Source organism: Hydra vulgaris, chromosome 06 (genome assembly GCF_038396675.1).
Source record: "Hydra vulgaris chromosome 06, alternate assembly HydraT2T_AEP".
NCBI classification, from domain to species: domain Eukaryota; kingdom Metazoa; phylum Cnidaria; class Hydrozoa; order Anthoathecata; family Hydridae; genus Hydra; species Hydra vulgaris.
Window position 1 is genome coordinate 18,226,457 of NC_088925.1, and position 23,580 is coordinate 18,250,036.

Consider the following 23,580-nt stretch of genomic DNA (forward strand, 5'->3'; position numbering starts at 1 on the left):
GCATTTGATAATGCAAAACTACAAGGACCAGCTCAACAAAAGAAACCTAATGAAGTCGTTCCTTTAGTCACTACATTTTACAGCAACCTAAACTTACTTCCGCTAAATTTAATTCCACAACATCTAATAACAAAAAGATAGGATTTTTTAAATGTAATGATAGTCATTGGAAAATTTGTTTATTTTACCTACAAGAGGTAAATAATTTCGTAACATCCAACGGTACTATTTGGAACATTAAAAGTCACATTACTTGTAGCAGCAAGAATGTCATTTATTATCTAAAATGTTTGTCTTGTAATGGTCAATCAACGTATACTGGAAAAACAAACAATTTGAGAAATCCCACTAATGGTCATATTTCAAGTTGCAGAACTGGCCATTCAACAGACAGGTTTGACAATCATGTATATGATTGCCAACGTATAAATAAAAAAATAATGGAACCATTTTTCCAGCTTTTTGTATTTCTGGAACTTAAAAGTGATAAAAATTTATTATCTTATGAAAGTCATTTGCATAAACAAAAGCATGATACTTTTAACTAACACTTCCTGTTTTAAAAAATATTAGACAATGGTAACTAATAGCAACAATACATTAATTGATTAAACAACACTTTTGTAACAAAAAATAAATAAATTTGTACATAACAGCACTTAAACTAACACTACTGATGAAACATTGAAAGGCCTCTAGTGTTAAATATATTTTGTACTAATTTCTTACAAACCTTTAAAGAAATATATAAAAAAAATTTTTTTGAAGTTGAGATTTTGTGTGACATACATTTTTCATTTTATATATATATATATACGCACACATATATATGTATATATATATATATATATATATATGTATATATATACATATATATATATATATATATATATATATATATACATATAAATGTATATATATACATATATATATATATATATATATATATATATATATATATGTATATATATATATATATATGTATATATATATATATATATATATATATATATATATACATATACATATAAATGTATATACAATATACATATACATATATATATATATATATATATATATATATATATATATATATATATATATATATATATATACACACATTTATATGTATATGTGTATATATATACACTAGTGATGTACCGATAGCACTTTTTTGGTCGATGCCGATACCAATGCTGATACTGATGAATTAACCAATTATTAAAATTTTGAAAATATAAAACCATACAACTTAAAATCATGTAATCTTTTTCATGGAATCAGTACTGGTAAACAAATATTTGGACCCAAATCAGATCCAAACCATCATTTTAAAAGATATTAGAAAAACTCAGTTAAAAAAAACATACATTTTTTATTTTTTTTTACTGTCAAAAGAAAACTTTTAAAAAATAAATACAACTTTAGAGGAACGCTTTTTATTTCAATTTTAAAAAGAAAATGGTACTATCATTAGCAGTTTTTTTTATTATTCTAATTCACTCCCAAGAAGGCTGCAAGCAACCAATATTACGTTGGGAGTTACTAGAAAAAGAGACTAGAGTTATGGAGCAAGGAAACGATTGACAGAAGACTTAAAAAGTTGAAGGTTGTATGAGTTAGGAAAACATAAAAATGGGAGAGAGTTTGAAAGGGTTAAAGTGCAGGAAAAAAACTAGACGAATAAAAAATTTTGGTGCATGCAGGGACAGATATAGTAAAAGAATGAGACTTTGATGAATGACAAGCCAAACAAGAATGAGTTTTGATTGATGGAACTAGAGGTGAAAATTCTTTTGAGTCCTCTTTCATCTCTAGTTCTATCAAGCTTTTTGCAGTAAATAACTGAGTTTTGTTGGAGTTAAAATTTACAAGCCACTGTGAGTCCCAATCTGTTACAGAATTGAGATCAGATTCAAGATCGGCTGCCTATTCTTAGCAATCGAAAAGAGAAGTCTTTTTGTCAAGACAGTAGTATAAAGTTGAGTCATCAGCCTTTAGATATAAAGTTGTAAGGAAGATCATTAATGTAGATAAGAAACAAAATAGGACCAAGGATAGAAACTTGAGGTCCCCAGAAATTACTAGAAATAAAGAACAGTGTTGGCCTTCATGATGACTTTAATAAAGTGGTTAAAAAGAAACGATTTGATAATCTCAAAAACTTTCCCAGATACACCATATGAATCAAGCTTAAGGAGAAGACCAAACTGCCAAACTTCAAAGAAACCCTTAGATAAATTAGTCAAGAGCTTACTTAGAATTCTTTATTAATTTATTAGTAATTTAGATATCTAAACAGCCCAACTTGTGTCTCCGCGCAGCAGTCTTGTTTATTAAGATTTGTGTTTATAGAGTTGAAAGAGGGTTGTAACTGTAATAATAGTAGCCTCATTAACTGTAATGGCTTTCTCAGCCCTAGGGAGGTAAATTAACATTAAAAAAAAAAAGGTAGAACATACAAGGAGTGCTGCTACATCAACTGACAAATAGGTACTACATGAGACGAGTGCTGCTACATTACCTGGGAGATTAAAAATCTTAAAACTTAAAAAAAATTTTTTAAATTCCTAAATTTTTTCCGGTCTTCTTAACAAATTCTTTTAAATAAAAAATATAAACTTTACAAAAGGTTTCATCATGTTTTAAACAATATTGATACAAAATAAACAAATATTACTTGTGGTTATTTGTCCATCAGGTCGGGCGAAGCTAATTTTAAAATGAACAAGTGTACTTTTTGCACCACAATTAATTTTATTATGTTTATTTTTTAAGTTTGTTTATTTGTATATGCTTTTAAAGTTGATTATAGTACTGAAGAGCTTTACTTACCTAATTTTTTTTTTAATTATGGCATAAAAAATAAATATTTTTATCATGTATTTGTATTATCTGAATTAACATATATTTTTTTTTTTTTTTTTTTTTTTTTTTAAACATCTTCGCTTCCAACAAGGCTGCAAGCAGCCACTAATTAAAGTTGGAAGTTACTGTAAGAGAAAAGATGAAGATTGTAGAGCAAGATAACGATTGACGGATGACTTAAAAGATTGCAAATTATATGAATCAGGAAAGCAAGATGAAGGAAGCGAATTCCAAAGAACTGATGTTCGAGGAAAAAAACTAGACGAATAAGCATTTTTGGAGCACTTAGGAACAGTCACAGAAAAAGGATGACACTTAATTGAATGACGAGTAACACGAGAATGAATTTTAGTAGATGGCACAAGAGACGCTAGCTCTTTAGAGCACTGCCCATTATAGTATTTGTAGAAAAGAGAAAGAGAAGCAACATTACGACGATGTGATAGTGGTTGGAGGTTGGCTGCAAGAGCAGGTCCAACTATGTTTACAATGCGTTTTTGCACCTTGTCTAAAAGAGAAAGGGCATCATTAGACGATCCGCCCCAGATATGGCAACAGTATTCCATACAAGGCCGGATTTGAGATTTATAGAGATAGAGAATAGAATCTAGAGTAAGAAAGTGGCGAGCTCGATAAAGAGATGCAACCTTAGCTGATGCTAATTTTGCAACTGATTTGATATATGGTTTCCAAGAAAGAGTAAAAAGGTAAAAGCAAAAATACGTATGAATTTAATTGCAAAGTATATGAGGTTTGAATTATTTTATTCAAATTTCAGCACTACAGGTTTACATTTGATCTTCCCTAAATGTCACAAAAAACTGCAATTTTTGACCAAAAATTTGACCCTTTTTTTTCAAAAAAATAGCTTTGAGGGAGGGTCTAGAGTGATCAAACTTTCCAGGTAAGTTTTAAAACCCATTTTTTACATACAAATTTACATCAAATTTAGCGAGATACATATTTTTGTTGCAAAAATTTCCTTGAACTGATTCACCCAATATATATCTGCAGCACATTTAGACAAGGGTTAAATTGCATGGAGCAGTAGATGACACCCTGTAGCAGTTTTACTGATTGATTGACCAAATTGTCGAGCAATATCAAGAATAATTTTACAACTTGGGTATTTATTTTCTACTCGGGAAGGTCATTCATTAGAGACATTTTGATTAGTAAAAAAGTGATGTCTAGGCTAATAATTTCTTATTATTTCCCATCTTAGTTGTGAACTAGTTTGATTACCACAAGCTGGAATAATTATTTGTGGTTTAATTGATATTATTGATGTTTTGTGATATTTTAAACTGCTGAATCATCGGTAGGAGTGTAGTTTAACATAGGATTGTTTTAACCAACATGCATAACTTTACATTTATCTATATTAGGGTGCATTAGCCATGTATTAGTCCAGTTAATAACATTGTCTAGATCAGCTTGGAGTATACTTATACTGTTCTTAATATCCTTTAAATTTATTTTTGAAGGTAATTTAGTGTCATCAGCATACATTTTAGGTAAAATGGAGAGATTATCAGGAAAATCATTGATATAAATAACAAATAATACTGAACCAAGAACTAAGCCTTGTGGAACTCTACTAACATCAACCCATTCCAAAATCAATTCACCAAGAACAACACGTGGTATTTGGTTAGGTAGAAAAGACTTTAAATATTTGTGAACTTTGCCTTAAATTCCATTTTTGAATACTTTATCGAAAAGTCTGTTGTGAGGGACTTCATCAAAAGCTTTTTATAAGTCAAGGAAAATTATATTGACAGGATGTTTGTTTGCAACTGATTCAGTTGCAAACAAACTAGTTTCTAGGAGGTTTGTTACACAAGCTTTGTTTTTAACAAAACCATGTTGACTTGAATGTATTAGGTTATTTGCATATAGATGATTCATAATAGCACTTGTCATGATGTGTTCCATTTTTTTGCATGTCACTGATTTTGGAGAAATTGGTCTGTAATTGGCTGGATCTGTTTTAATTCTTTTTTTAAAGAGTGGTGTAATATTGGCACAAGACTATTCATTAGAAATAGTTTCAGAAACAAGTAATAGTTGACACAGAATTGCAAGTGGTAAGAACCAAGCAAAAGCACTCTTTTATTACACATGAATGAACTCCATCAATTCCAATTGATTTACTGGTGTCTAAATTAAGTAAAATACTTTCAATGGTATCTGGTGTACTTATAAGATCTGAGAGAACAGCATTACTACAAAAGTTGGAAGTGTACAAAACTTACAAGTGTACAAAAAAATACAAAACTTGGAAGTGGATCATTTTGACTTTCTTGAACAAATACTGAACTCAACCGCTTCTTAAGAATGTTTGCAATTTTGTTTTTATTAGTATATATATATATATATATATATATATATATATATATATATATATATATATATATATATATATATATATATATACATATATATATATTCATATATATATATATACAGCCCTTGGAATTAGGGTTGGCATAGGGCAATGCCAACTTAACTGATGACCTCAAAGTGTTTGAAGTCAGCAAAAAGTTGCTGATCTTGTTTCAATGTTTTATGGTAAGACCTTTGTATCAAATTTTTCTTGCTGACCTGATGCCGTCCTCTAAAAGATTGAGGCCAGCAAATTACAGAATATATATAAATTATGTTAGGGTATTCTACAAGTAGAGTGCTCAATATTCTTAAAGAACAGAGCAACAATAAACTATTATATATATATATATATATATATATATATATATATATATATATATATATATATATATATATATATATAATATAATATAAATTATGTTGATGCATTCTTCAAACAGAGTGCTCGATGCTCAGAGAAAAACAAAAGTCTTTAAAAAACCCTTTTTATATGGGTTACAAAATAATTTACTCTATTAGATATAAATATATATATAAATATATATATATATATATATATATATATATATATATATATATATAATTATAAATATAATTATAAATATAAATATATATATATATATATAAATATATGTATATACATATATTGAACTTACGAATCATATTCTTGACATACTTCTCCCACAGCTATAAGAGCTTTTTCATACTCATTTCTTTGGGATGGATTAATGTAATGAAGAGATGAAGGGTGTGATGGATCTCCATTAGAAGCAGTAAAATCAATACCTACCTAAAGCAAGATAAAAATGAAAATATTATTTTACTAAAAAACTAAAACATAGCACATTAATGGTTTTTCATACAAATCATAAAAAAATTATAATTCTGCAATATAAAATTAAGTTTTAAAATATTCTTTTAACTTAAAATAGATTTTGCTTGAAATTATAAATAAAATTTATCAGTAATTTACTTACAGTAAAATTAATTTGACATCCACCCATAATAAACTCAAGAAACGAAGCTTTCTTTACAATCTATTGAAATGTTTAAAACCATTTACATTACTCATCACTGTGAACAAAATTACAAACAGCATTGTTGATATATATGTCTATATATCAAAATATACATTGATATATATGAACTATGTATTAACTACAAAGTTCTTGATAAATAGTTCCAATAATTTTAAACCATCAACCTATCTGGTTATTGTCCTAAACACCACCATAACTCATTTTTACCATAGCTTGATTAATTAGGATCTTAACAACTAGACCTTGGATACCTCCATTTCTCAATTTCATTTTTTCATTTTTTTCATTTTGCTTGTCTACTGCAGTAACTCTGTAATACCTTTTTTAATATGTTTACAACTTGATGCGCTGCTCAACTAAAATCATGTTAAAAACAAAATGTTGCACATGAATTAATATACAAGACAATCAATATGTTTGTAGATAAGAGCCCATGACAAGGAGGAGATTATGCTGAACATAATCTGTGTACAGCATACACGATGGAAAGGTGGCGGCAGTAAGGTTATTAGTTACTGTTTTTGTTTGTGCACATGCATTTGAAACTCAAATTAAAGTGCAAAATTTAAGTTTTTTATTTAAACAACTTTTAATCAATTGAAAAAAAATTATTTAAAAATTATTTGTAGCTTTATTTTGTTATCTATAAGTAAAAGCAGATAGAAAAAGTTCTGATAATATTTTCATAAACTTTTTTCAACTAAAAACAAACATAATTCTGTGTTTACCTTTAATAATTCCAAGATAATCAATCCAGAGTTCTTGTAACTTTTCTTTTTTGCTTTTTTTTTAGGATTTATGCATTCCCATTGCAACTGTTACAATAAATTTCATTTGATAATTTACAATTTTAATAATAAAAATTATTTTTAATTTGAATTATTATAAGTTAAAGTAGGAAATTAAAAATATGTAAGTAAAATATAAAAATACCATAAATAAAAACAAAATTAAAAAAAAAAAATTATCATTACTTTATAAATAGTATAACATTAGGAAAAAAATTACTTTTTTAAATTTATTTAACATAAAAATTACTATGAATCAAGATAATTTTTTTTTTTTAAAACTCTATTTCAACCCTGAACTCTGTAACACAAACCTTATTAAACAAGGTTGCTCCACAGAAAAATAGGTTGAGTAAGGCAAAAACCAAAAACATATAATGGATTTGAACCTTGAACCTCTTGATTGTGAGTTACAAATTCTATCTTTAGTCTACTGCCACATTTATATTACTAATAATTTTAGACTCAATTTATCTCAGGCAATGATTTTTATACAATCAGAAAATTATATAAAATATTTATCTCAACATTTCTCAAAATCATATGCATCATCAAGATTTTACATAGAAACTTCATGAAATTACAATCTTACATACTTCATAGAGTGCATAATAATAAAATCAATAATATAAAAATATATAACTTATATTTAAAGAAATAAAATTATTTCATAACATGTATATGAACCCATCAATATTTAAGCCTCATAAAAAAAATTAAATATAAAAATGTAACTGAAAAAATTTATTTATTGAAATGCTGACTTTAAAATCCTATATAAAAATTTTAAATTTCAAAATTTATTTGTTCACACAAATAACTAGGAGAAACTGGGCATTAGTTGTATAGAGTAAACAGATTGGGAAAGTGTCATTTGCAAGATTTTGATTGCTAATGCAAATAATAAATATAATCACAGTTGTCCAAAAAGGGATCCTAACCTCTTCGGAAATTACCCAAAAAAATGCTGGGAGGGGGGATTCTATAGATAATAGGGATCACTTTTAAGAAAAAATTTAAATCTTTTAATTATGTCTGCAGGAGAAAATTACATTTAATGTTTCCGCCTAAATACACCAAAAACCATTTTTTTCAAGAAGTATTTGCACAGCCAAAAGTCCAAATAAACAAAGATAAAAAATCAAAAGAAATTAATATTAAAATTTTATTCTTAAGCATGGCTTAATTTAAAACACAACTTTAAAAAAAAAGATGTACATATACTACTTAAAATATATTCACTGAATTACAAAGTTCTCTAAACCAATACAAATTTGAGACTGTGAAGATTTTTTTAATAGTAAGACTGTAAATCTTCTGACAAAAATAATTTATTACACACACGAAAATATAATCTGACTGAGATTTTTCTCCTAAGAGTTTTTAATCCACAACAATTTAGTTTCAAATGTGTTTGCTGTTAAGATCAATAATACCACTCAGAAGTTTGCCCCCATATTCAGGATGAGAAGGTTGCCTTTTTAACCTTTGCCAGTAGATATTGAATTTGGCATGCATTGATTCAGTGATTTGGTTCACTGAAAACTCCAAGCCCAGTTTTATTTTTTTCAGCAAATTCCTTAATGTGATGAAAAACTGCATGTGCTTTGGGAGTAACTGAAATTCTAAGAGCTAGGTAAGAATGCTTAAATTCTGAAATATTTTGGACAAAATCTGCCTCCAAGATCTTTTCAAAACAAGCTTTAACATCAAAATTACATCAAAAATAAGGTCAGATTGCATGTAGAAGTAAATTAATGGAGGATGAACAACATTTGAATAATTCTTAGCCGATTGAAGAGACGAATCTAGCATAGCTGTTACATAAAAAACTTAATGTTCTTGATTGGCCAGAGTTTGTAAGGTTGTCAGACTTGACATCACACCAGCAACATGGGTGTTTGCTAGAGTGAGACTCAATACAACATAAAATGTTCGCTACTTTTATGTCACATGAAATTATGTAGGACACACTTTCAATTTGTATGAGGCTTAATATTTTTTGAAGATTTTCATATGTTTTAGGAATACCTTCTGCTGCAGCAGCAATGAGCTGTTTTTTTACACAACCATCCTGGGCAGAAGAACTTGATTGGAGACATGATGATCCTTGAGTATAACTTTGCTTAGAATATGTGTCAATTAGGCTGAGGGTAATTTTCAAGAATGAACCACCTCTATCAATTCCAAGTTTAACTAAATGCTGTGATGTAAATCTTCTTACTGAGAGAATATGGTCGATTAAGACATTCAAGTTCTTAAAGTGAACAACTTTTTGAACTTGGTTTTTCATTTCTTTGTCCAGAATGTCAACATTTGACATCATGAAAAAATCAGCTAATTTTTTCCAAAGGTTGTTATGTTTTCGCTTCACGTTTGCCTCTACAGCTTTTTTTTCCATTGAGTTTTTTAAAGCCAATGCAAGCCTTTTCACACCTTTATTGTAAAGATTCCCACTGTTTTGAACTATGAGTTCAAAACAGTGAGTATCGTAACTCTATGTTTCAGATGCTGCTGCTTGTACTTCACTGATTATCATGGCAAAACTTCTTAAGAGTTACCTCCACTTGCTCGACTAAGTATGACAGTACTTCCCGGAGAGGCATTTTTTTTTAAGATTAAATCAGCTATTACTTGTTCAGCACACTTATGGTCCTCTATGACAAGTTTCTGTACATTTTTCTACCTTGTAACAATAGTACAAAAGTCAGGATGTCTTTTCACAGGCACTGACAAATAAATACTGCATCTTTTTTCAACTGGCTGTGATGATGAAGGCTTGGAAATGAAAGCTTTGATACGGTCAGTTTCAGGGTAGACTTGTTTTTCGATTTAATATATCAAGCTCAATCTGTGGCAGATTTTCTTTGAGCTTTGATTTGATAACCCTACAAATTATACATTGGAAAGCACCAGAATATCTTGTAGATGGTTTAGTGATAAATGAATTGAAATTGTACAAGTCTAGTATCTGCCCACTAACACTAACAGTATCAAGTCGTTGTAGCTTGCTTTACATGAATTGCAAATGTCAGTTGGAATTTTCTCATCATTAAAATTTATATTACACTTAAAAATGTTCTTGATTCTTTCAATCAAAAAAGCAGTTAATATGCGATCACTTTTCTTCAAACACAAAAAGCAAACAAATTTTCTGCTATCACCATGAGTTTTTGCTGAATTAGGCATTTTTTGACAAATTAATTTTTAACAGAAATGCCAATTTATTTGTTTACATTATTCCAGCGGCAAAAATTTGGTGCCAACATTTTTTAATTTTATTGCCTTTAAATTTAAATTTTTATCAAAGAAGGAAAAAAAAGTTAAACAATAGGTTAATACAATGTTGTTAAGAGATATTTGCAGCATTTAAGACAAAAAAAAAACTTTTTTAAGTGACTTTTAGCAGTGGAAAGCCATTTAAAAAATTAAGTTTCTCAGTGCAAATTAGTCATTAACTTTAAATGCAATTTGCTCCTGCTGACGTAATTAAAAGATTTTTATTTTTGTTTTAAAGTGATCACCATAACCTATAGAGTTACCCCTCTAAGGGATTTTTGGGTCATTTCCGAAGAAGTTAGGACCCCTTTTTGGACAATTGTGATAATACTTCTATTTTGGATTTGAAAAAGAATGATCTGGTGTGTTTTAAAACTTGTCTACTTCTTTGATACATTTTTTTACAAAAAAAGATGACAAATAGCAACAAAAACAATTTTATTACATTTTTTCATAGATTTCTATTTTTTGCTCATTATCTAACATCAGATGGCGCATTTCAAACATCTTATAATATATCTTCAACTACTTCTACTTTTCTTATTTAGCAATTTTATAAAGTTTTTAGTTTTAATAATTTCTTAATTTAACAACTACAATACATCGAAGAAAATGTCTGATTTACTTTGATATACCAAAATAGCTTCTAAAAAAAAAGGTTATAAACCTAAACAACACGTATATATTATTTCTATGATTAGATGGTGTAAACTTTGTTAATAACTTAATTTTACAGAGTCATTTACAACCTGTTTGGGTGCCAAAAATAAAAAAACCGTTAAACTTTCAATATTCCATACATAAGCTATAAAAATTCTAATACTTTGCAAGTGAATTATTTAAACATAGCATAATAACATTATAAAACATAATGCAATAGTGGTTTAATGATAGAGTGCTCACTTCATAAATAAGAAATACTAATTTTGGTTACTAACAAACTTTTCCTACTTGTAGAGGTATTAGTGTTAAGAAAGGTTTGTAACAACAATTAAAAATAAAAAACAAATAAGAGTTAAATACAGTGACTAAAACAAAAAAAACAACCTATAACTACTTTTTATTTCATATTCCGTATTTAAGACAGAAAGTAAAAAACATTCAATATTTAATTATAAGACATAAAAATGCTCAACGCATTGAAACCATACGAAACTTAAATATTGTGTATAGGAAACCTTAATATTCCACAGAAGCTATTTAATCCTTACATATTTCAAACAGAAATCATGAAAAACAAGTTCCATTTAAAAGTTGTAACATTATTAAATCTTTTAAAAATTTCAATACTAACCTGTCTTTGAACACCAGTAGACATTTCCTTCATTGTTGTATAAAATTCACCAATAAAATCATGGCTACCATCATTATCGTAGTCATAACAACATATCTAAAACCATAAAAATACCATCATCATCATAGTCATTATAACATATCTAAAACATTATTACAAAAACTTTTATTATAAGAAATTATTTTAAAACAATAATTATTTTTATTATACAAATTTTTTAAAGTGAAATGGCATTTGTGTACATTTTAGAGGGCATTATCTGTCCATTAATATTACTGGAAATCAATCATATCACTGGTCGTAATACTCCATAATGTCATATTCATATCAGAAAATGGCATTTTGGAAACCACACAAGTGTGAAACCTTTAATTTAATTTCAAATATAAGAGTTTACAAATGTTAAAAAAAAATTAGTTGGTATTTTGTTTTAAAATAATATAAACTTAACATAACTTTTCAATGGTTCATTAATAAAAAAAATAAACAAAACAAATTTTTTATTTATATACAACAAAATCCAAATGTTGAATAGGGTCAATAAATAATGATGAAATAAAGCAACCAATCACACTGTTTGTTTAAACCAAACCCACTGGTTGTTCAAACTATTGAAAAAATATATATGAGTAATTTTTAACAGACCATCAAAAATGTTGATTATAAATATATTTACTTTAAGCTGCAAATCATAATTGTTGTTACAAAGCTTTTGAAGAGATATTGTAAACGGCTTCCACTTGGGATTTAATGTGTTGTCAATATGCTAAAACAATGCAGTTAAAATATATAAACAATAGCATCACTATAATTATAAACAGCAATAAACAGAAAAATACATTATATGCAGTGTAATTATAGTAACAATATATTTTTTAATTATCATAAAATCAAAATGAATTAATTAAAATTTAAGAAATCAATCACATGAATCTAAAGATGAAAAACAAGACATATTTAATGCATTTATTTTTCTACATAATACTTAAGAACCTAAATCTGCTACCATAGTAGAAATCTTGCATAACTTAATACATATTAGTTTTTTCTGTTATGACTAATATTTAGTTTGAATAATAAATATGTATGCTCACTGCAGATTTTTTAATGACTTTACACAATATAGTCTGTGGTGGTTAATGCTGGTTTCTTATATGAAGTTGGTTGGAGCTTAATGTGTTTACTTAATTGATTGTGTTATATCTTTTGTGGATTTTGTATTGGAAGATTAAATCACTCCCTGTTTTTTAGTTTCTAAATATAAAATACCAAAAGACAATATATTCATTTTTTTTGTGGATAGGTTTTCTATTGGTGTTTAATGTTGAAAATGTTAATTTTAATAATAAAATTTGCAACTAAACTGAGACAAAAATGTTTAATTATATCTCATACTATATTTAATAATATCTTTAGAGTTAATAACAGCTTTTAAAAATTGATTTTACTTTTTTTTAAATATCTTAAAATCTGCCCACACTAAAAACTCACAGAACTGTAAGTTTACAAAGATATTTTCATTTTTAATTCAATTTGATTTTACTTATTATAATGGAAACACACAATAAATGTTTAACTACTGCTGTTGTAAGTAAATTTTATCAATAAAAATTAAGTGGGCTTTCTTACTTAAGTAAAAAAAAATGGTTTTTTAATTATTTAAGTTTAGTAGAGTGTGCTTAGCTTACTTCCCAAAGTATCTGGCATTATAACTGATTCTTTAAAGTACATCATAACAGAAATTATGAAGTCTTAGGCATTAATCAGTAATTAAAAGCCAAATGTCATTATACTTTATACTATTAATTCAAATTTGTTAAAATACAGTACATAAAGATTAAATGGTGAGAAATATAAACCCATGACCCATTTTAAAGGTTCGAGCATCTAGTTTAACTGTGTTATTATCTTTTTTTAATTCTAAGTCAAGCCAATTATATGAAAAAAACTTAAAAAAAAATCATTTTTAAAGATAGTTGAATAAACATGAATAAGAAAATGGTTTCACTGATTTTCTTAAAAAAATAATGATAATTAGACACTGTAACTAAATTAAAATGCAACAGTATCCATAGTGATAACTTTATTGTTCAGCACTATAATTGTTATAAAAATTTAAAATAATTACTGGTGTTCTGTGAACAACTGTAAATGTTCCATCTCCTTTGTCTTTCAATAATTCCAAGTATGGATCAGATTTTGAAAATAAATCCTTTAAAAAAATTAAACTTTAACATGGTAACTGTAATTTTAACTATAACACAAAATTGTAAGGTACAGAGTTTTCATTTTTAACAATCCTTTAAAAAACTATCTATTTATATAATCTCTAATACATATTCTCATAACAGTTTAAAATCAAACTTCAACTTTAATAATTAGAATTAATTATATGTAAATTTATGAGAGTAACTTTTACAACATTAAAAGTTTACGAATAAATACTCATAAATTATTTATCTAATAAATAAAATACTTTGATAATTTACAAATTTTGTGTCACCAAAACACTCTTCATTTACCCTACACATTTTTTATTGTCTCACTATTTTAAAATTAATTAAAAGTTAAATTTACGACATAAATATAAATATGCGCCACATGTTAAGGTCTTAAAAGGCCTATAAAATTTTTTAAAATTTATATTGTCACAAAAGTACTGTTTGCCTCAAGCTTTGCAAACCCTTGCAATTCCTAAAAACAACAACTAACCCTGTAATTATGAACTTCAATTTTAAACCTTATTCATGCAACAACAACCATTAAACTATGTAATTAATACTATTGAACCATGTAATAAGAAACAAGACTAACTTTGTTATCTAACTTTTGTCCACTGAACTGAAATTCAACATCAATATTTGACTCGCCTATCTCTTCAGCAGTAATCTAAAAAAAATATTTTTTTTATAAGACATTAAAACATTCAGCTACAATACATTTTTAAAAGATATAATAAAATATGACATTAATAATTATGTTTTTGAAAGACTAGATTTAAAAATTTTTTGAATAAAAAATATTTTTAGCAGTTGCTATGGACCCTTGAACATTAAATAGGTCCCTAATATCAAAAAAAGTTTTTTAAAAGTATCTCATGTTGAGTTTCAAACAAAGCAAAAATATATAAAAATTTCAAAAATAATCATCATTTTATAAAAAACAGCAAGAAAAAAAATTATAACCTGAAAATAATAAATCTTCAAGATTTAATATCTAGTATTGAACTCCAATAATTCAAAAAACTTGTGTAAATTCAAAAATACTTTTAAGTGTGTTAAAAACCCTTTTGATTTGAATTATATGAGTTTAACTGTACCTTTACCATTTTAATAAACGATACATTACACACAAATAAGTTTGTAGACCACAAATAATTTAAACTCTAATGAAAAGGGGGAGTTATGAGAGGAATTTTTATCAATATTACAGAAATTAGGTCCTGCATAAACATATAAGCTAGAAACAACTTCTCTGAAGGAATTAGACTTTTGGGGGACAACGGAGATGCAATTTTAAATGTAAAAATTAAATTCAAAAAAACTCACAGTGCAATGTGTTTTTATAAAAGATTAACTTTAAACTACGTTTTTTTGGTTTAATCCTATCCTTTAAATTAAAACTTCAACATCAGTGTTCACTATACCTTTTAGTTTTATTCTTAATGCTATTCTCCAATAAAATAAAAACAACCTTGAGCATCTTCTTTACTTAACTGAGGCTTGTTCATACTGTATGTAAACAGTCTCTCCAAGTTTTTTTACTTCTACCTTTTCTTCTGAAGCTTCTCCCTCTCTACATGCTGATATCCAAATCATCTGCATCCTCACTGCTGAACATACCTTGATTTTCTGTGACAAACCTTGTCAAATACACTCACTAATCCTAATCTCTGTCTAAGCTTCTTTTCTTGTGTTCTTAAGAGATCATGGCTTATTTTCTTATCTTGTTAGAAAAAAAAATAAACAAGTTAGTTTTTAAAAAAAAGTTGTCTATGGAAAACATTTTTAAAACTAATCATCAAGTTATATATAATTTCAAGGTCAATAAAAATTATCTCTTGATGTTAAAGCCATTATAAAAATTAAAAAAAAAATATCATCCTATTGTGCAGATCTCTAACAAAAACTTTTAATGCAATAAAAATGTTTTACACTCAAACTATAATGATATGTAAATTATATAAATATATGTTGTTATAAAATTATAAAATAAAACAAATATACAAAAATAATTATAATATGCATAAAATAAATAAATTTTTTGATCTGTTTTAAAATTTTATATCAAATTTCTTGTAAATCTGACTAAAATTCCATCATTAATTGTTATTTTACTGAAGCTAAATGAGAATCTTTTCAATTTTTTTTCTTGGTAACTCTTGGTCCCTATCATCTCACTGCTAAAAAAGGTTCTGCTGTAAAACAAGATTCTTATTTAGCTAAATAATTATAAACTTGAAAATCAAATAAACTACATTATGACACTGATTACATCATTTAAGGGAAAACTGACTCTATTCATTCAGAAAAAAAATTAAAGAGTATAGTTCTTTAAATTATTTTTGACAATTGTCTATATATAAAACCTTCACAGTTAGAAGCTTCATAATTTATTTAAACCGTTTACGCTATTTTCTATTTGCCTGCAAAGTAAATCTAATTTATCAATTTAAAAAAAAATGAATTTTTAACACCTGCTGCAAGTTGAAAATTAATCTTTAATGCATAATTTTGATTTTTACTATAAGTGGTTACCTCAAGTGGTTATCTCAAGTACAACAAAGTAACAAAGAATTGACACTGCTTTTCAGTAGGTAAGGAGCTGTCATAGTTTGAAGAACTTGTCATAGTTTGAAGAACTGTCATTATTTGATAAAATACTAACATAATTATTTTTTATTAATAAACAATTATTTATAAAGTATTTATCTTCTTTGAATTTGTTTTTGAAATTTATAGGTTATGTACTGTTTTTTTATATAATACATTTGGAACTAATTTGATAAATATTGTCTTTGTGTTTAGTAAATAATCATGAATTTATAAACAAAGTTTTAAAACAATGCTTAGGATTAAAATGACTTATTAAGGCAACAATATATAACCTTTACCCTTCCTGGATTACTAGCCTACCTTTATGGTTCCAGCATTGGAAGAAGAATTATAAACAAGCTTCTCTGTCACACATCTCATGGAAACTATCTTAAAAAAAGTTATAAAAAAAATTGTAAAATTAAATTTCAAACCATTTTATAATAAAAAAAATATCTTTTTTTTAATTTTTTTTTTACACAATTTTTTAAATGGAGACAGCTGTACTGCTCAAAATCAAATTTTTTTAAATTTAAATGCAAAACATAACATTTTAAATATTTAACTTTTTTCAAAATGCAATACTTTACACAAACATTTTGCAAAACTTAATATTTTAAACTTAAAGGTTGGCTAAAATATTATGTTTTGCATGTATCATGTAACATGATTATATGATTGTGATATAACAAGTAACAAGACTATAAGGTTTTTTTCATGTTCCAACAATATATAATGTTGAAATATGACTTTGTTGTTGAACATTAATTTATCATTATAGTTAACTTATACCTTAACTATAATGATAAATTAAACACATCAACAATGATTATTCAAACAAAAAGTTTAATAAAGAAAATTTTGACTAATATAATAAAAAATTAAAATTTAAATGTTTAATAAATGAGTCAAAAAGTTATTAATTGTACAAACAACACTAAGTGAAAAAACCTTTAATATTGATTAAATTTTTACAGTCAAGTAGATTACTTTATGTTAATTAGTAAGACTGAGGTAACTGCATAGTTTATTGCTTGGAGTAACTTGCTCTATTTATGAATGAGTCAAGTTCTCTTCAAGTTAAACATGACCAAAGCACCTAAAAGTACTAAACATATAAAATGATTACCAATGCTAACTGTTTTCAATATATTTTTTGTGAATATTTATGTTCTTAGGAGTCACTTTTTATATGTTGCATCTTACCTCTTGCAAAATGCAGATATACTTGCTCTATTTGAATTTGGGTGTTTTATCTGTGGACCTCAGTGTAGATAATTATAATCCTTTGATTCTTAGAGATTTCATTTGTCACACGCATGGCCTAGGCATATACTTAACTCTATACATTTACTCACCTACTGACTATTTTTTATGCATTTCCATTTAGCACTTCTACACATAATCTTAAAGCACCTGTGGGGTAGTGTTTAGAATTTTGGCATCAAAACTAAAGATCTGTAGTATCTGTAGTAATGGCTTTAAAGATGATTGCTCATAGAAATCATATATACAATCCATTGCAAAGTATGGTTGCTTCTATTTTTGTGCTTATCATTATCTTACACCTGACTTCATTCTGTACCTCTACAAATCTCTTATTCTTCTCAGTATTGAACACTGTTGTTATATTTGGACTGGTTCTCCTATTGCTCTTTTTCTTCTAGAGAAAGTCAAAAAATCCAATATAAAAATAGATAGACCTGTTCTTTCAGCCAAGCTTGAGCCACTTTCAATCATTGTAAAGTTGCAATCTCTTTCTCTTTTCTAGAAATACTAATATGGTTGCTGCTAAAATAAGCTATCATCTCAAGTTCCATCAACCAAAACCATTCTTACTTGAATTTCAGTCATTCAGAAAAGTCACCCTTTATGCTCTAAAACATTTACCTAAATTTTTTCCTCACTCATAAAGGCTTTAGGTACAACCAGGGATGCGGAGTTCCAAAAAGGACTCTTGATTTGAAAGTCAAAAAAGATTACTTCTTTCTAGTTTTTGGTATCCAGGAGCTTCAAAAATATGGAAAAGCTTATGGGCTACTAATGGGGAAAAAATCAAGACTTATAGGTCAGAAGAACAATCAATTTTTGGCCCGGAGTCTTTAGGTATAATGGCGGCAAGGACTCCGGGACTCCAGGAATCTGGACTTAAAAACAATAAGTATTAAGAATATAATAATTTTTTTTGTTATAGCAGATCATTATTGAACCAACATGTTTAGAGCTTCTGGACACCAGGCTTTATAACTTTATTTAAAAAAAAATAAAGTTATAAAGCCGGAGTACTTTTAAGACTACGCATCCCTGGATACAACCTACTACATTTTAATCTTTCTTGGTAAAAAAAAAAAAAAATGTTTGTATATCTATATTAAGGTAGATCATTAAAAAAATTTGACTTTGGATAGTGAGCTTGTTGCTCCTGAATAATATGAAGTAGATTGGAACTGCCGCCAATTTAGTTAATATCCAACTACTGCCAGTTTTTTATTAAAAGCCACTAATAGCCGCTATTTTATTCAAAATGCAGTCGCCGCTAAAATACAGCTGAAATGGTCAGTTTTTGTTTTTTAAAACTATAATGTTACGCTCAATCCTTTTTTTTTTTCTCTGATTTTTATGAATTTTGTTGTGCTTACTTCATTTTTGCGCTTATTTTTCGTTTGACCATGGCAATATAATAATTTTTACTTCCATAGTTTGACTCGGTTTATAATTTAATAACAAATATTTCTTATTTACCGTTGCATTAGGAGCAAACTGCATATAAAAGAAATTTCTTTTTCTTTCAGGTACATTTACTTTTTGGTAATTAGAGATTTAATATGAAAAGATCAATAAATAATACATCATTATCTTGTCGCGAACCAAATGAAAACTCATCAATAAAATATTTGAAGATAAGATTGTGCAGCACCTTTAAAAAAATGTGCTTCACTTGTTTGGAATTATTATGGAGAATTAGTAGCTGAAGATGGTCAAAATCTCGATGAAAGCAATTATTATTGCAAACCATGTTTGGAAATTGAAAAAGCCAAATTAGATAATAAAAAGCCTGCCCATTTGTCGAAAATTCATTCAGTAAAATGTTCTACATCAAGTGGAAACATGAAAAATCTGATAAACAAATAAATTTTATTGTGCATATCTTGTTAACTAGGTGGTTTTTTAAAACAAATTAAATATGCTGATTTCAAATATGCAAACCATTTTTCACCATCACGTCAAGTTGTAAAGATATTTGGGTTCAAATCTTTAGTATTTAAGGTAAAGTCCTTAAATACTAAAGATTTTTTCTTTAAAGATTTTAAACTTTCTTCGACAATATTAGATTGTCGAAAAAAAAGTTATTCAAAAGTATGTCAACCTGGGTCTCAAAAGAAGCGTATTTTCATAGAGATTTTAGAAAAGATAAATATTTTTACTTAAAATTTATTGACAAAAAAAATTATGTAAAAAAATGCTAAAGACTTTTATAAAAATTTTAACAAAATGTTTCTCAGCAATAATACAAAAAGTACTTATTTTTATTACAAACAAATACAATTTTTAAAATCTCTATGAAAATACGCTTCTTTTGAGACCCAGGTTGACATACTTTTGAATAACTTTTTTTTCGACAATATTAGGGACTTTACCTTAAATACTAAAGATTTGAACCCAAATATCTTTACAACTTGACATGATGGTGAAAAATGGTTTGCATATTTGAAATCAGCATATTTAATTTGTTTAAAAAAACCACCTAGTTAACAAGATATGCACAATAAAATTTTATTTGTTTATCAGTGTAATTATATGCATTCAGCATCTTACAAGTATAAGGTCAGTGTTATTATTTCTAATGTGTCTTATAAAATGCATAAAAATCTTCATTATTCTTAATAAAATGCATACAAATCTTCATCATTCTTAATAAAAATTATTCTTATTTGTTCCAGATAAAATCTTCTGATGATGGTCTTGAGATTTGTATGAAAGCATTTTTATCAATTCATGGTATTTCTCATCCTCAACTGAGACGTATTCAAAATCATACACAAGTACAGAATTAGCCCCAAAATATAAAAGAGGAAAACATAAAAATCGCCCACATGCTGCACCTGATAAAGTATTACAGCTCATTAATTCTCATATACATCCCTTCAAAGGCCATCAAATTTATTATTCTTTCAACAAATATAAAAATGTAAGAAAAAAAAATACAAAAAATGCACGAACTCTTCTCACAATTTTACAAAATTCAACTGAAGTATGATGTGAAGTACATGTTCATACTGTGATTCTGTATGAAGACATACAGAATCACAGTATGAACATGTGTCACTGTGAGGAGATCGAGGATATAAGAAGACAAACGAAAACTGGAGATAGAACACAAGCTTCATTTGGCAAGAGCTCAAGAGTTTACAAATAAAAAGCGAGGATTAAAATTACTAGCGAGCTCTTCTACTGACATTACTGTTATATCATTCGACTTCATGCAAAATTTGCCTTTGCCAAATATGGATACAAATGCTGTGTTCTATTCTAGGCAGTTATGGTACTACATATTTGAGATACACGATTTAGCCCGAAATGATGTGTTCATGAATTCTTATTATGAAGGAGTGGCAAAACGTGGGCAAAATGATGTAACATCAATGTTGCTCCACTGGTTAAATAAACATTTGCCACAGGGTACAAAGACCCTGTATATTTTGAGTGATGGGTGTTCTGGACAAAATAAATTTTGTCATGATTTGGTTTTGATATATGGTAGTACATGTACTTAAAAAAATTCATTGTGTAATTCAAATTTTTTCGATAAGAAGCCACTCCTTTTTGCCAAATAATGGAGATTTCCATCTATTTAGCAATGCAAGAAAAACAATCTTGGCAGATATCCATGAGGATTGGGATAAGGTTGTTATGGATGAAAGGAAAACACCAAAACAGTTAATTCTTGAAAAGCCAAAACAGGAAGACTTTTTTAATATAAAGACATGCTTAAGCCCTACTTTAGGGTAAATTATGGAAAAATTTTAAACTACGACGAGGTAGAATGTATAAAATAGACAAAGATAATGTTGGTAAAGTTTTAGCTAAACAAAATAGTTTCTTTGGATCTTGGAAAAGGTTTAAAATACTCAAAAAAAAAAACAACAGAACACCTGCAACGATTCCCTACAAACTGTCCTATAATGGTTTGATTCCGATAAAGGGGGCAAAAAAAAAAGAGGTGTTATAAAATGTCAATATTTACAAAATCCTCAAAATGCTTACTTTTATGAAAATTTGCCTTCTTATAGTGATATGGTAGATGCTGATGAAGAAGATAGCGAGGGGTTAACTGACACAAATTAAAATTAATATTTTAATAACTCAGTATTTTAGCTATAATATTTCAGTTTTTTTATGTTTTGCATTTTGTAACCATGAGCGAGATCTCGTCTCGATCTCGTTTCTCGTGAGAAATGGGACTTCTCGTGAGAAACAAGAAATAGAAAGTTCTCGCGAGAAGTAGAACGAGACTTAAATGTTATATTATTTTCCAAATTAAAAATTATTATAATTTACAAAATGCTTAATAATTTGTTTTTTTAATTAATTAATATTTTGACTCCGTGATTTTAATAAATCGAATTAAAAATTTAATTTGTTTTTGACAAAAACAAATTAAATTTTTAATTAGATTTTTAATTAGACTTTTTAATTACATTTTTTGTAAAAATCTAATTAATAAATTTTAATTAGATTTTAAATATCTTTAATAAGATTTTAAATACAAAAACTTTTTGTATAAAATGGTGCACTTTCGACTTAATTTCATTAGTTTACCAGTGGAATTCAACTTGACACATGTTGTTCATATTGAAAAGAAATATTCTTGCCTCATTTCAACGATCAAAAATGTCAACAAGAAAAAACTATGGCTGACTAAATAAGAAGTACAAATAAATGGATTTTTGTATATGACTTATTGAATTTAAAACTATTTCAATATTTTTTTTTTAAATTGAATAAAACTAAGTTTATATTTAGAAAAATAAAAATATTTGGATTTCTGTGGCAAACTATGGCTGTTACAAGAGCACAGCTGATTTGTCCTGTTTATGGCATCGAATGTTAACTTACTACTCGCAAACATCTAACTGTTAAGGAAGTCACGCAGCACTATTCTTTTGTTAAATTACAACTTCCTAGGATTACCAAGTCATGCACAATAGTTTCTAGAGTTTCTGAAAATGTTATGAACATTTGGATGAGAAATCTGGTATTACAACTGTTACAATGTAAAGAGTGCAGCAGATAGTAGAACCTTTGCACAATAATTTGACAAAGACTCTTAAAAGAAAAGGTGAATCAAAGTACTAATTGCTAAGATGAAAAGTTTAGTTTTTTTTTGACATTGCAGCATATCATTGTCTTAATTTAAGTAATTAAAGAATATCAAAAGAATACCAAAAGTACTTAAGCATGAATTTTTAATGGATCAAAGAAATAAAAGAAATATGGTTATTGGTCCTTTAAGTAGGAAAAAAACTTTTATATTAACCAAAGCATTTAAAAGAAGCACAAAGAGACAGAAGGACTATGTTTTTTTTCATCTAGTAAAAGCAGTCTGGAAGCAGTTAGTATCACTTCTAATATAGATGCAGAAATTAATTCTGGTGAGGAGGAGTTTATAAATGACACTCAGAGCTATGTTGATGACAATCATTTGTCAGATTTCAGTGAATTAGCTAGTGAATCTCACAGAAATATGATAAAGTTTCCAATAGTTGCCAGAGAATGTGACAGATATGGTGTATCTGATGTTGCTGGAGCTGCAATTGCTACTGGCACATTTTCAGATAAAAGAATTATAAAAAAAAACATGACAGAAAAGTTATCATAGACTGAACCAAGTTAAGGCATCAAGGACAATTGCTTAGAACTACATTATCACACAAGCAATGTGTTCAGTAAGCCCAAAATCAAATTTCTTTGATGGGAGAAAAGATAAAACTCTTTGTGCATTAACAACTAGCAGTAAAGAACATAACACATTAATTGAAGAACTTCATTCCATTTTTCTTGGTCATATTTCTCCATCAACTGCGTCATCAACAAATATTAAGAAT

General features: G+C 27.3%; 1 protein-coding gene across 2 annotated transcripts in view; it reads right to left on the reverse strand.

Annotated features, from left to right (window-relative positions):
- LOC136081699 (copine-3-like) overlaps nucleotides 1-23,580 on the reverse strand; it is a 54,878-nt gene that overhangs the window by 26,184 nt on the left and 5,114 nt on the right. For both annotated transcript variants that reach the window (XM_065799442.1, XM_065799443.1), the window contains exons 4-11: nucleotides 16,796-16,864; nucleotides 14,475-14,549; nucleotides 13,789-13,872; nucleotides 12,337-12,426; nucleotides 11,661-11,756; nucleotides 7,028-7,114; nucleotides 6,237-6,296; nucleotides 5,916-6,049 (exon numbers count right to left, since the gene is read on the reverse strand). In XM_065799442.1, the coding sequence (XP_065655514.1) occupies nucleotides 5,916-6,049; nucleotides 6,237-6,296; nucleotides 7,028-7,114; nucleotides 11,661-11,756; nucleotides 12,337-12,426; nucleotides 13,789-13,872; nucleotides 14,475-14,549; nucleotides 16,796-16,864 (695 nt within the window). The remainder of the gene's footprint in view (nucleotides 1-5,915; nucleotides 6,050-6,236; nucleotides 6,297-7,027; nucleotides 7,115-11,660; nucleotides 11,757-12,336; nucleotides 12,427-13,788; nucleotides 13,873-14,474; nucleotides 14,550-16,795; nucleotides 16,865-23,580) is intronic.